Here is a 13,310-nt window from a genome sequence, read left to right on the forward strand (position 1 = left end):
TTTGAATGTGTAACACCTATTTATTGAATTTTATTCCATTACAGCATGCACAGGAAATGTCACAGGGGAAGCTGGATCCCCAAACATCTGGATGTTGGTGTGTGCAGGGTGGTGTTGACCTTTTGGCTGCAATGTCCCTTTGAATGCTTCAAGATATGGAAGATATGGCCCTCCTATTGGTCGTTTGGTCAAGGAGGGAAGGAAAAGACCTTATATCCAACGGTAGGAGTGCAGCTCCAGAAAATCATCAAAAAAACCACTGTGGCCTTATGATAGCATACAATCATCCTCACTTTCTTCACAGACAATGAAAAGCACAATACCTCAGATTAAAACAAAAAATATATATTTCCATGTCAACATGTAACTGATCATTCTGTAGCAATAAGGACTCTCATTTTTTTTTTCTGGCATATAGCCAACTTTTCCAGTTAGATCTCCAATGGGCAGCCCTCCATTTTACAATAAGGAAAGTTCTGGAACACACATTTTATAGTAAGTGTCCATATATTATCACTTTCTTGTCATTTCCAAATCAAATCACTTAAGTAGAAATTATGCAAGAAACTATTCCTGAGTTCTGAGATCTTACCGATGTTTATTCTCTTAGTCATATAACTGGATACAGAATACAATGTTCCTGTTCATTCCACAGTTCACAGTCTAATGTATGCTCTTTGATGTGATGGTCTCTTCAGCTGCTGTGCAGCAAAGCCCTCTGGCAGCTGCAGACTACAGTTCCATATAAACGTAGTAGTCACTCTGTAACATGACAGGATAGGTTTAGATGGAAGGCACTGTAATAATGACATGTTCACAGACCCTACCATACCTCCACGCTAGACCTAATAATGCACAACATCAGTGCTCCTCAACTGGAAGCCTACACGCTTAGTGTGGTGCTTCAGGGTATTTGTACTCTCGTCTGACCATAAATTATTATATAATTAAATAAGTAAATATATCTTCATATACACCCCCAAACAGTTTAAGGGCCTCTTAATTAAATAATGAAGTACTCTACATAGGATTTCCCCATTTCATACCTCCATTTGTCCCTTGTGCCATAATATTCCTTCCATAAATGAAAATCATTATATTTTCTTTCAAAAAGTAGATAAATATGATTGTCGCTTCGTGGAAACATGAAATTCATTTGTCAAGAATCTCAGTTTGCGCTGTATTTTGCCCTAGTGTAAATGTGAGCCCTAATGTGGACCTCTTTGCTCACTGTTCCTAGATTAATACTAGCTGCCCCTCATTAAGGAGGCCCACAAAGGCTGTTCCTGAAAGAGTAGAAAGGCAGACTGAAAAAATTCAAGCAAATGATTGAACTGTGAAGTCTCAGAGACCTTACCATTGTGGGAAAAGGTCTGTGCATGGTCCCCATTGGCCACATTCATCTGAGCCGTCATATGGAGCTCCAAATTACTTAACCAACTTTGCTGAGAATCTCCTTTGTGTGCATATGACTCTAAGACACATGGCAAATGGCTCTTCATGGAACTCAATGTTTAACTTTTACTCTCTTCCCCTCTAGGGGAGTGGGAAATTTGACAAAGGAAGCCTGGACTTACCCCAGCAACCAGAGTGCACCCACAGGATTTTCCCCAGCACCCAGGATTTTCTCAGATTGCATTTACAGTGGCCACTTCTGAGAGTCTTGTGTCTCCTCTCAGTCAGGGCTCCTCTTGTCCTAACAAACACACTCTTTCTCCCCTCATAAACTAACTTTATCTCTCCCCTCTCTCCTCTTTTTTAATATTTTCCCCCCTTTTGCTTATCTTTCATTACTTCACCCTTCTCACTATCTTTCCCTTTTCTCGTCATCTCTCCTGACCTTGTTACCTCTGCCCAACCTTGTTACTGAGCGCTGGCATATGATGTCATATCCCCACGCTCAGCATCAATAATCGACAGTAGCATCGGAAGGGAGCAGTGAAACATGAGATCTGACAGGTCTCAGAGCCAAAGACTCAATGGAACAGATTCCAGGGCTTCCCGATGCCACTGCAGAGACTATGTGGACTAATTTATGCATGCTAGAGGAAAGTCCACTTATCCTGTGGTGTCATGAGGTGCTTTTTTGCCCTTTCACAGGGTTACACCTACCTGTTAGAGGAATGCACTAGCTATGGGGTTAGGCAGTGCAGTTTTTTTCATGGCATCTCCACTTCATTTTTCCTGCAGTAACATTTTTTTAAATACCAGTCTTAGGACTGGGGCCTTAATTGGCTTACTTATGTATTTATTCTCACATGCATTCACTAAGCTTCATTATTTTTTGAGTATACAATGTTTTAATTTTTTTACTTTTTTGTTACTGGAAATGGTCTGGGTTCCAAGGCTTAAAGCCTGAAGGTGATGACTTTTTTGGTTGGTTTGTCCACCACTCTTTGTTGGTTCTCACAGTGACACATCCTTGAGGGGAGCCAGTAAAGCCAAAGGGTTTGTAGGGGTCCCCATGGAATATCCAAGCCTCCCTCTGTATTGTGCATGACTGAGTACTGCTAACAAGGGGAGCCAAAGACCATAACCGTCCTGCATGCCTTCTAGCACTGAGCATGAGTTTGGTACAGAACATAATCATATATAGATATATTTATTTTTTTCAACAAAAATGTGTTTTAATTTGAGGTACAACTTTAAAAAACCCCAAAAAAGTATGTCTGTAATTGTTGATTCCCTTGAGCGTATAAAATTTGCTTTGCATTTCCGACCTAGACTACCCTTGTGTTTGCCTAGCCTGATATGTTGATTTTCATCTGTAATGGCAACAGTAAGCTAAACTCTAAAACGTTCCAGAGCAGAGATTAACCACAGGCAGATTTTTTTAAGCACTGCCCTCATAACTTTTTTGTATGTATATAAATTTGACACAAAGATAATACATTATTTACATACCAAATATAGGAATTGAAAACAACATGAAACTAAGATTCAACTGAAAATCAAGTAAACTACATCTATTCTGGAATTTGTGTTTTGTTCCTGAATTTACCAATGCCGGTCTTATTTCTGAATCATTGAGGCTGTTCCATTACATTCCAAACTGACTCAACTGTTCCTTGAAGGTTCTATAATCTGTTACAACCATAACTGGGCTAACTGCAGACCCTAAAAATAAATGATAAAGAAAAGTGGCAGACTAGCTGTATCACCCATTTAAATGGCAAAGACTTTGGGAAAATGTGGTCATCATCTTTAGTTTCAGTGGTTACCTAGATGTGTTAATTATGTAGCTACATGAATTTGTAACACAGTCACACAGACTACTGTAAATGCTTAGAAACTTTATTCAGCAAGCCATTGTGGATTTTTTTTTGTTTGTTTTTGTTTTTATTGTTATTCACTGTGAGAATCGCCCCAGGAGCTGCAATGGGATCCAGTTTTAACTAATACAATAATGCAATAGCGCTAGCAGTAATGTGGCCACTGATCTTTGCTTCATATGGACTGACCCTCCAGTTCATTTTGGTAGCACACAACCCATAACACTTTGGGAGAAGCACCTTCAGTCCTTTCACATTCTCTTTGTCACTCTTAGCTGTAACAAGGAGCAACACATGATGCAAGTTAGAAGATGGTCACAGCAATTACTCTTTCAGAGTTGAGATATAGAGATTGAATTCTACATGGTAGTCTACCATTGGTAGACAGCTGACTAATACCTAATACCTAATACCTTAGGTGCACTGTTGTCCTCTCGTTGCGCTCCACACACTGGTGTTTGGAGATGGTCTCAGAAGAGCTCACTTGCAGGGATGATAACACTTTGTTCTGGGTGAACACTCCACCCACAGAAGCACCAAGTCTACTGTCCTCCCCTTCAATGAGTTTCCTTCAAACATATTCAAAAGAAAAGGCTTTCATTGTTACAAATCTGCAAAGTATACCGATAAAAAAGACAGTATGTCCACCACAGAACATCCATTGATTTGCTCAGTCAGGGCCTACTTTTCAGTTGCAGAAAACATGACATCACTTCACCCATGGGCTGGTGTGTTAAAAATATCTGAACCCGTCAGGGGCTGGAGAACAGGCTGGTCTAACTTCTTCAAGCGAAGCAGAGCTGATCTGGCCAATGAGTCCACAGCACTTAATACTGAGCTGGCCCTTACTAGGGTCACTTAATGTGAGGTAACATAAGATGTAATGTATTGTGGCACTATAAAGCCCCAGGGAGATGTTTTGTGTAGATATTATGCATTGATAAGGTGCAAATTATGTGTATGGGTCCCTTTGGTGAAGCATTTAGAGAGTAGGGTGGGCCAATGTCCAAAATCCAGTTTTTGCAATAGACTGGATGTCTGCATAACCCAGTTCTGGATCCTTATGTAGCTGGCAACAAGTACAGGTAATGCACATTTAAACTCCCTCAAGGAACAGATATGGGAAGAATGTTGAAGGGAGAGGAAATTTCCATGTGCTCCCATGGCCATGAAAAGACGAACCCTGAGCTAAGTGTAGATTTACCTTCCTGGACCTATTTGTATTGTCTCTGGAGGTTTTCCAGAGTTTGGTTTAGCTGGGTCTGGCAAGGACATATTAGTTAGTAGATAGTTGGACTGGCCCATCAAAGTCGGCAGAGTCTAGCCAGACAGTGCTCCAACTGCAAGTTAGGCTTAATTTTTATGAATTTTCTTTAGTGTGTATATATGTGTATGTGTGTGTTAAGAAAGAGAGAAAGAGAGATTGCATGAGGGGGATTACAATAATATATAATGTGATGGCACTTGGCTGTACTTTCCCCCAGGACCAAAGTTTGCAAGCTCTACTACCCTTGCCAATACCACGATCTGACCTGTATGTGGCTATCTCAATATCCAATGCCATCTTCACACTTAGTAAATTCTGATATTCCCGCATGTGTAAAGCAATCTTCTCCTTCAGTGACTTCAAGTCCTCTTCCAACGTTCTTATTTTCTCCTGCAATGTTTATGGACAATGAGAAAAGAATGCATATTGCAAACACTTAATACACAGTTATTATTATTAGTATTGTTATTGTATATGGGTCATCCATGTCCATCTGCATGTGGGCAGTTACTATGTGGCAGGCTGACTACCCACCTGTAATTCTTCTATCTCATTCCTGTTCTTTTCTTGAGTTTCCTTAACTTGAGCTTCCAAACTGGCATTTCTGTTCTTGAGCGATTCAAGCTCCATTTCTTTGCTTTTAATCTACAATGCAAAAGTAACAATTAAAACCTATTCTATCTATGTAGATAGACAGACAACATATAGCATGATGCAATGCATGCCAAACACAAGTGGTTTTAAAGGATAAGTCATTTTTACATGGATTACCTTATAGGAATGTGTTTATGTGATGTTAGAGTAAATGGTTTACTTAGATTATTTCAGTTGAACAAATACATTTTATCCATATTTACTAAAATTAATACAAATGTAACATAAATATCAATTTCATCCACTAAGTTACCAATTCTAAGTCATCCAAGTCCTGTATGTAGCACAGCACAAGTATCTGTCCTGGTGCAGGGAGGCCATCACTATTACCTATGGGTTCTGAGATAATTTCAGGGGACAGTCACCAAATTGGGCTGTCATTTGTCCCTGGAAATGTCACCTGAATGTCTGAAGTCTAGAGGTAAATTATATTTCAAAAATGATATGCTATTTGATTATAAATTGTTTTTTAAGGTAAGATCATTTCAAGTATTGTGTTGTTAAGTTATATAGGGAGATCCAAATTATATGGGGAGATCCACAATTAATACCATACTAAGGGCCTCTGGCAGCTGTTGTGGACTCCAAGCATATTATTCAGCTAAGGATGCTGAGAGTTATAGTTATCCCAATTTACGGATGAGCCTTAAGTTTTCTCGTCCTCATCTCGTTGCTCCCCTCCCCCCCGCTACTTGCAGTTTACATCCCAGTATGAGAGAGGCAAACATTAGCCCCGAGTGTCTGCGTTCCTATTGCAGCTCCGTCGCCAGTCACATCCCCTGCATTAATAATCACAGCCCGGATCCCATGCGAAGTGACACTGCTCGCAGGCCTATCCCAGCCCCACTTACGCTTCTCTTGCAGTTTGCCATGTCTCCTCGGTAATGTCTCACTCTTTCCACATGTTTTGTAGAAGCTTGACTGAAGTCAACAAATTTGCTTTTATACCACTCGTCCATCTCCTAGGGGCAAGGGGGGGGGGGGACACACACGGCCAAAAAGAGAATGCAGATGAGTCACGTCAGGTCTCCAAGAGCCACGGAACACCAAGCTACTTAATTAACTACCGTCTAATGAACTGAGTAACTGAGTTCCTCAGGCTGGCACTGCAGGGGTTAAAACACTGCGTGCATCATCAGACTATGAGAATTGTCACAAATGTCCACTGGCAACATTCGGATTTAGCATATATATATACCGTATATATATATATATATATATATATATATATATATATATATATATATATATATATATATATATATATATATATATATATATATATATATATATATATAAAACAAGCTTTTACGTTGCCAGAAATATTTGTTAAGTAGCAACTGACATATATAATTCGCTATTCCCGTACAGGATGAGCTCTAATTTTAACCTGCAGGTTCTTGGCTGCAATTTCTTCATATTCTGTCTGAATGTCCCTTAGAGCAGCAGCGAAGTCTGGGATGGAGAATGAGAGATCACAGGAGGCGGTCAGATTGTAGATGCGCTTCATCAGTTCTTCAGTCTCCTGGATTGACAGATACAAGATACTCAGTGTAAAGCCGTAGCGCAGCGAACACTTAAAGGTACATTGACGATACAACCGCTAGTCCCATTACCTCCCCGTGAACTCTCAGTAAGAAGGCAATCTCTGCTTCCAGGGTCTCCAGCTGTTTTTCTAGTGATATTCGAGCTGCAGTGGCTGCATCCACATCCTGCAAGCCAGGAAAGCAATCGTTATTGGGGGGGGGAGTTGTAGTTCATACCTTTGGCAGATCCCATAAAGCTTGTTGGGATATATTCTAAGAGGCACCACTTAAGAGATGTTGGGACAAAGCCATATGTTTTGAGCAGAGCGAGTTCTCCAACTGTACCCAGAATGGCTCCAGATGTGCCTTCATAACTACTGACCAGTGCTTTTGCTCTAGCTCCAGACAAGCAATTAGGCAGTGTCTGTTGCAAACATCACCAATGTTAATTCAAAAGGTTTATATACCACAATGAAACAATAGACCTTAAGCCAAAAAGAGCACCTGTTATTTGTTTTTTTTGGGGAGCTCACCTTATCTAGAACTGAAAATGTTAAATCCAAGTTAATAAGTCTTGACTTTGAGGTGTTTGCAGCATGGGGCAGTGTCTGGCACTTTTAATAGCTCCAGGCTCCTTATAGTCTGTAATAAGTAACTGTATGAGGCAGGAGGGGATGCTGCACTTTGCAGTTTGCCTATGGCATGTGTAAAGGAGGAGCAGTATGAAAAGTGCATGGAGGTGCTAACTAACTATCACTCTGCATTTGTCTTCAGGAATCGCGCAAATGTAACGATTTATCTTAATGCAGCGAGCTATGCTTTTATGTGCGTAATCTGTTTATAAGACAAGACACCTAAATAAGCAGGAGACCAGTTACTCGATGTTATACCTTGTAAATCACCAATAAGACCCTATGGCCAGGAATGAGTTAACCCTGTAATTGCCATCAGACCCAGTATGTGGAATGTAAGCGCTAAAGACAATCGGCACAAAGCGATTGTGTATAAAACAGACAGCTCCTTACAGGGCGGAAAGCTTCAAGGTCCCCTTCAGCTTTTTTCCTCCCCTCAACTGCTTCTTCGTAGTGCTTCTTTATAGCAGTGAGTTGGTCAGACGCTGATTTCTTGGCAGCCACTGCTATGTCCTGTTACATAAAAATAAGTTTATCCCCGAGAGAAAGAAAGCAATAGAGAAAGAAATAGAGAAAGAAAGAGAGAAAAAGAAATGTGTCCCATTTCGGCAATAAATGAATTTCTGATTAATTTTCACTGATAAAATAAGGACTTACAAGTAGTGATTGAGGAGTGTTTTACATGCGTTAAACTGTGATAACGTCGCTAATGTCAGCAACGTTCCTTAGAAGAAATCTGTTGGTGGAGTTAAATAAACCCTACAATCCGAGGAAAGAAAGAAAAGAAAAGACGAAAAGAAAAACATAAAAAAGAAAGAAAGAAAGAAAGAAAGACAGGATCATGAATAGCGGTTGTCCCTATTACCCTTTGCAGTTTAGCCTGCTCTGCCTCCCGGCGCAGGTCCCGCAGTTGCTCCTCATACAGCGCACGCAGCGCAGACGGCCGGACACAGCGGCTGCGGAGCGCGTCCAGCTCCACCTGGGCGGTGGCGTTCTGTTGCTCCAGATCTCGCACCTGCAAGAGCCCCGCAGACTCCCATCAGAGAGGAATTGTAAGGCTCACCAGCCAACCTGATATTCCATTCAGCTACGTCTTTCAATATAACTAGATTTTCATTGTCAGTGGCAACTAGGTGTACGCATCCCTGATAAATGAATCTACTAGTTAAAGCGCTATTAGCCGCCCAATGGAATTAACCACATATTGCGCTATGGTACAATGCATCTGGGCGCTTTACACTGCAAACGCTTTTATGTTAATTTAGTGGTTGGCATAGAAACAAACAATACAGACTGAATTCAAATAGGGCAGGCACTCACTAGGGGTTAACCCATAAAAGTATCTTCTTTAATTTATGGAGGTAATCATATGTCCTACTTTACCATACCATCAACTATTCTCACACAATCTGGAGGGGCACTTACCCTTTCGATGTACTTGGTCAATCGATCGTTGAGAACAATCATCTCCTTTTTCTCACTGCTTCTGGTGCTCAAGAACTCTTGGTTGGCTGCACTGGCGGCTTCCAGGTCCACCAGCTGCCCCACCACAGCCCCAAAACCAGAGGCCACCATACTGGGATTGAGAAAGAGACAGATATTTTGTTCCTGATAGACACCTTGATGACTATTGGGGCTACCCCTTGATGGGACACTTCTTCATGAATATGTAGACAAGCCATTCTGATGATTCATTATTATAAAACGATCCAGTCATTTTTTTCTTCAATGATTCAGATAATACAAGAATGAATAGAATATTTCCCTTACTTTATTTCAACTAACAGATTTTTTTAATAAAAGTATAATGCGTGTGTTTTGTTAACATAAATATCTCCATTAACTGATCGTTTCCTTCTCCTTGTTATTACATCTACATTTTGTCAAAGGATGTTAATCTATCAATGGCAGAGCTAGATGACTCCAGATGTCACTCCTAGAGGTGCTCACAATAATACAGATATAAAAGTTAATCACCGTTAAGGCCTGCTAACCTTTGAGACATTCGTCAACGTTACCTTCACATATTAACAACATATTAGTGTTAGTGAACGATCCACTGCACATATGGCTATGAATAAGTGGAAGGCGAGATTTAATTCATACACATTTAGAGCAGTAAGGTCTTTATGTTCCTATTACCAATTAACAAATGTTATGCATTAGTTTTCTCTCATATATATATATATATATATATATATATATATATTTATATGTATTGTGTATATATATATATATTTATATAAAATTACAAATTGTGTATTTATGTAGTGTATATATTTTTTTCACATATTTATGTAGTGTGTATAATGCACTTAATATATATTCATATAGAAAAATACACATTCATTGGGAGAACAGACAACAAAATCCTATATTTCACTAAACAGCAGCAAACAAGAGCAGGCACATGTAATAAAGACTTCTATACATTTCTTCAACATAATTGTTATAACTAATGTTAAATTGTCTATAAAACTATAAAATTATTGCTCGAAAATATAAATCGAAATAGCTGCTTGTTGCTGATGCGTTATATCTCATGCGATGATACTGGTTTTCATTATTAAGCATAGTTCAGATAATCTCAGCTGTAGATTGCATATAATATTTCAAATTATTTTACTGACACCCAAATATTAAGCTTCCTATATTTTATATAGTAATTGGTGCCACCATGGGTTATGATATAGATGCTTAAACGTGAATGGTAAAATGAAAATCAAATGCAATTATATATCGTTTGTATAATCGGTTTATAACTGCATAGTCTCGGTACATTTGAGTAAAATTCATAAACTAATAAAATGAATCTAAATCCGGGTTTATTAAACGAAATATTCTAATCTTAAAGGTGAACTTTTGCATTTAATACTAGACTTTGCGCTGGTGCATATCATATGTAGATTCTGTCTTAAAATATTTCAGAATTATATAATTACCAATTATGTAAGAACATGGGTACGATCCTCGCATTTTTTTTGCTACAGATGGTTATGGAGAAAATATGCTTCATATGGTTGTGTGTTAAATTAATGAATATTTCGAATTAATGGAATTCGTTATATTTTAGTTAAAACATTCTATTATATACCTTAAAACTAAACAACCCAACTAGTTAATGTGTTTGTAACTGTCTATCTACCTATGCACAAAATAACAAGAAGAATGTATATACAAACAATAATACTACTAAAATACTACTAGTACTAGTAAGAATAAATAATAATAAAATCTAGATGTAATATATATATATATATATATATATATATATATATATAGTAAAATATTTCTAGTAAAAAATATACCTATTTAGAATTTAATAGAGCTTTAAAGTGATCTAGATTATTATTGTTATTATTTTTATCATTATTATTATTATTATATGTAAAGTAATTATAAATACCGTAGGCCATAGTTCTTTATGTAGAACAGTCGCAATAGAATATTCCAATAATAAGCATTTTGTACCAGATTTCCATATATAAGTATGGCACAATGCATGTTTTATTCGTTTGCTGACAGTTTGGAAAAAGCTTGTGAAAATATTAACAAAAAAAGAATGATCTCACGTTACATAGTATATTATTTTTAATATTGTCTTTGGTAAGGTAAATATACCCACATGCTAAACGTGTAAGTAAGGTAAGGGACAAGTTTGTGACCACTGAGCACTCAATAAGATGGTAGACCTTGTGACGTGTTTGCTTTATGAATATGGAAAATATGTGTGCAAAATTTAGGATATACCTTGTCCAAAGTGGGTATCCCTATATAAACCCTTTTCAAGAGGGCTCTATGCAAAAAAAAAAACTTTTGACACCTCTAGCTTTGTATACATTTGTATTACTGATAATCTGCTAGTGTTATCAGTAAGTAGCACAATACAATTTTTGATAATTAGTAAATAATAAAAATGATGGGTTATAATGATGGGTTTATTTAATAATAAAAATAATGCGTGTTAAAGGTATCTTAAGTCGGTTTTATACTGAGAGAGGAAAAGTCCAATACCATCGCTATGAAGCTGCAAAATTGCACGTTTCTGTTATTTAAAAGGGTATTAGTAGCTCTCATTTAGATTGCAAACCTCATTACAAATAACTGATTTATAGATCAGAAATATTTTATTATAGATCACAGCCTTGTGGAATATGATGACGCTGTATTAAATGAATAAATAAATAAATAAATAAATAATAATAATAACGATTAGTCTAAGCTGATAAGGTTATCTGCTATATACATTTTCTAGTTAACTCAGAGAAACCTATAAACAGGACTATAAACACATAGGGTGAATTAATTGCAGTTCCAGTGCGAAGTAGTGCATTCACTGAAGCAACCAAGGGAATGTTACTTTCTGGTGACTGACCCTTTTGCCACTTTGTCACAGAGCTGCTCTTTACACATAGCCCATGATGTTCCTCCCACTATCTCCCCAAGGGTAGATTTTGTTTTTTTTGTTCATAATACAGGGTAGGCCTGTTCAGTTTAATACAGAATAATACAGAGCAGTATATGGAATTCAGCTGTAGCTTGAATTTAATATACACAGTATAACCCATCACATGTCCTTTTCAGCTCATCCTTGCACAATAGTCCAACCGAAAGCTATACATTCTGATGCAATCTATACAATATTTCAGCCTCTTGTTCATACTTCAATTGTACACCCGAGTTTAGATTCTAGTAAAGGGGTCGGTAGTTGGAATAGCAGCTCTCCTTTAAAGTAACCGAGGCTAGTGCCTGATGAAGGTATCCATAGTCCTTATCTGTGATTTACAACCATATAACTGCGTGCTATCACACTCGAAGTGTGTAACTTTGTTTGAAGACCACATATATAAATTTTTCAACTACTGCTGGCCATACCTGTGAAAGTAGGCAACTCATTGGTTAGCTGAGTATGATGGGAGTTGCATCCCACTGTATTTGTAAAAGTAGATGCCTGCACTATATCTAGATCTCTATCACTTGATGGTCAATGGTGTTAAGCTTTAATATTACTAGTGATTACCTGCGGGGTCGGCGGGTGGCTGAAGCTGCCCTCCTGCCCACAGTGTACTCTTCGCAGGTCTCCCGACTGTAGCTTGCTGATCTTCTCTGCCTGGGAGGGGATGGGCTGCTGACCCTCAGTCTCACCACTGAGCTGCTGCCGAACTCATCAAAGTGCCGGCGGTAAGAAGAGATCCTCTCTGGGCTTGCACTCATCATCCTGGCTGGGTACTGAGAGCTGTCCCTGGTTCTGGACGGTAGTCCCAAGATCCTCGCCTAGTTCCTTCTTATAGTGCAGAGATAGTGACAGGGCGGCTGTGAAGGAATGTGGCTTTTGAGATGCACTCCCTTCACTCCTGGGTGTTTAAAGTCACGATAACAGGACAAATTCCCAACAAGAGTAGTGATGCCAGGCATCTTGCAATGCATTGAAGCTGATTTAATAGCCCAGACGTGCAAAGCTTGAAAATAATGGAAAAAATGAACCACTGAGCATAGGCATCTACTCACATAATGAGATGTAATGCGAAGCCTGCGAGCATCTGCTGGATATAAAAAAAAAACCCAAAAATAATTATTCTTCAACAATTAACCCCTTATAAAGCTCGTAAGTACCGTATGTTGCTGTACTTTATGGTAGATGGCCAATAAAATAATGATATACATCTGAAAACGAACGAAACACTACTTGCTTGGGTGTAGTGTTAGTTGTAAAGGCAACTTTGTATACTCTGCGAAAACTAAAGTTGACCAGCTCGAAAACGTGGTGGCAGAATGTATAGAAACTGGATAAAAGTTGATAAGCTTAATAATACATACATTGTAACGATCAATCGCTATCGATATATCATCTATCTATCTATCTATCAATTTTATGTATCTTTCATTTGTCTATATTATCAGTTATTAGAAAATGAATTCCTAAATTGAGGCTAAAAATACTTTTATATAAGCCAGTTTT

At 38.3% G+C, this 13,310-nt stretch overlaps 1 protein-coding gene across 1 annotated transcript; it reads right to left on the bottom strand.

Moving 5' to 3' along the window:
* Positions 1-3,280: 3,280 nt before the first annotated feature.
* On the bottom strand, positions 3,281-12,613 carry LOC128484455 (desmin-like). The gene is made up of 11 exons (XM_053460837.1): positions 12,372-12,613; positions 8,777-8,927; positions 8,217-8,366; positions 7,745-7,864; positions 6,810-6,905; positions 6,584-6,718; positions 6,045-6,155; positions 5,074-5,184; positions 4,805-4,929; positions 3,686-3,841; positions 3,281-3,547 (listed from the first exon to the last, which is right to left on the bottom strand). Exons 1-11 carry the CDS (start codon positions 12,566-12,568, stop codon positions 3,544-3,546), a joined length of 1,356 nt encoding a protein of 451 aa, XP_053316812.1. The 5' UTR covers positions 12,569-12,613; the 3' UTR covers positions 3,281-3,543.
* Positions 12,614-13,310: the final 697 nt, after the last annotated feature.

The sequence above is a fragment of the Spea bombifrons genome, chromosome 3, assembly GCF_027358695.1.
Source record: "Spea bombifrons isolate aSpeBom1 chromosome 3, aSpeBom1.2.pri, whole genome shotgun sequence".
Taxonomy (NCBI): Eukaryota; Metazoa; Chordata; class Amphibia; order Anura; family Pelobatidae; genus Spea; species Spea bombifrons.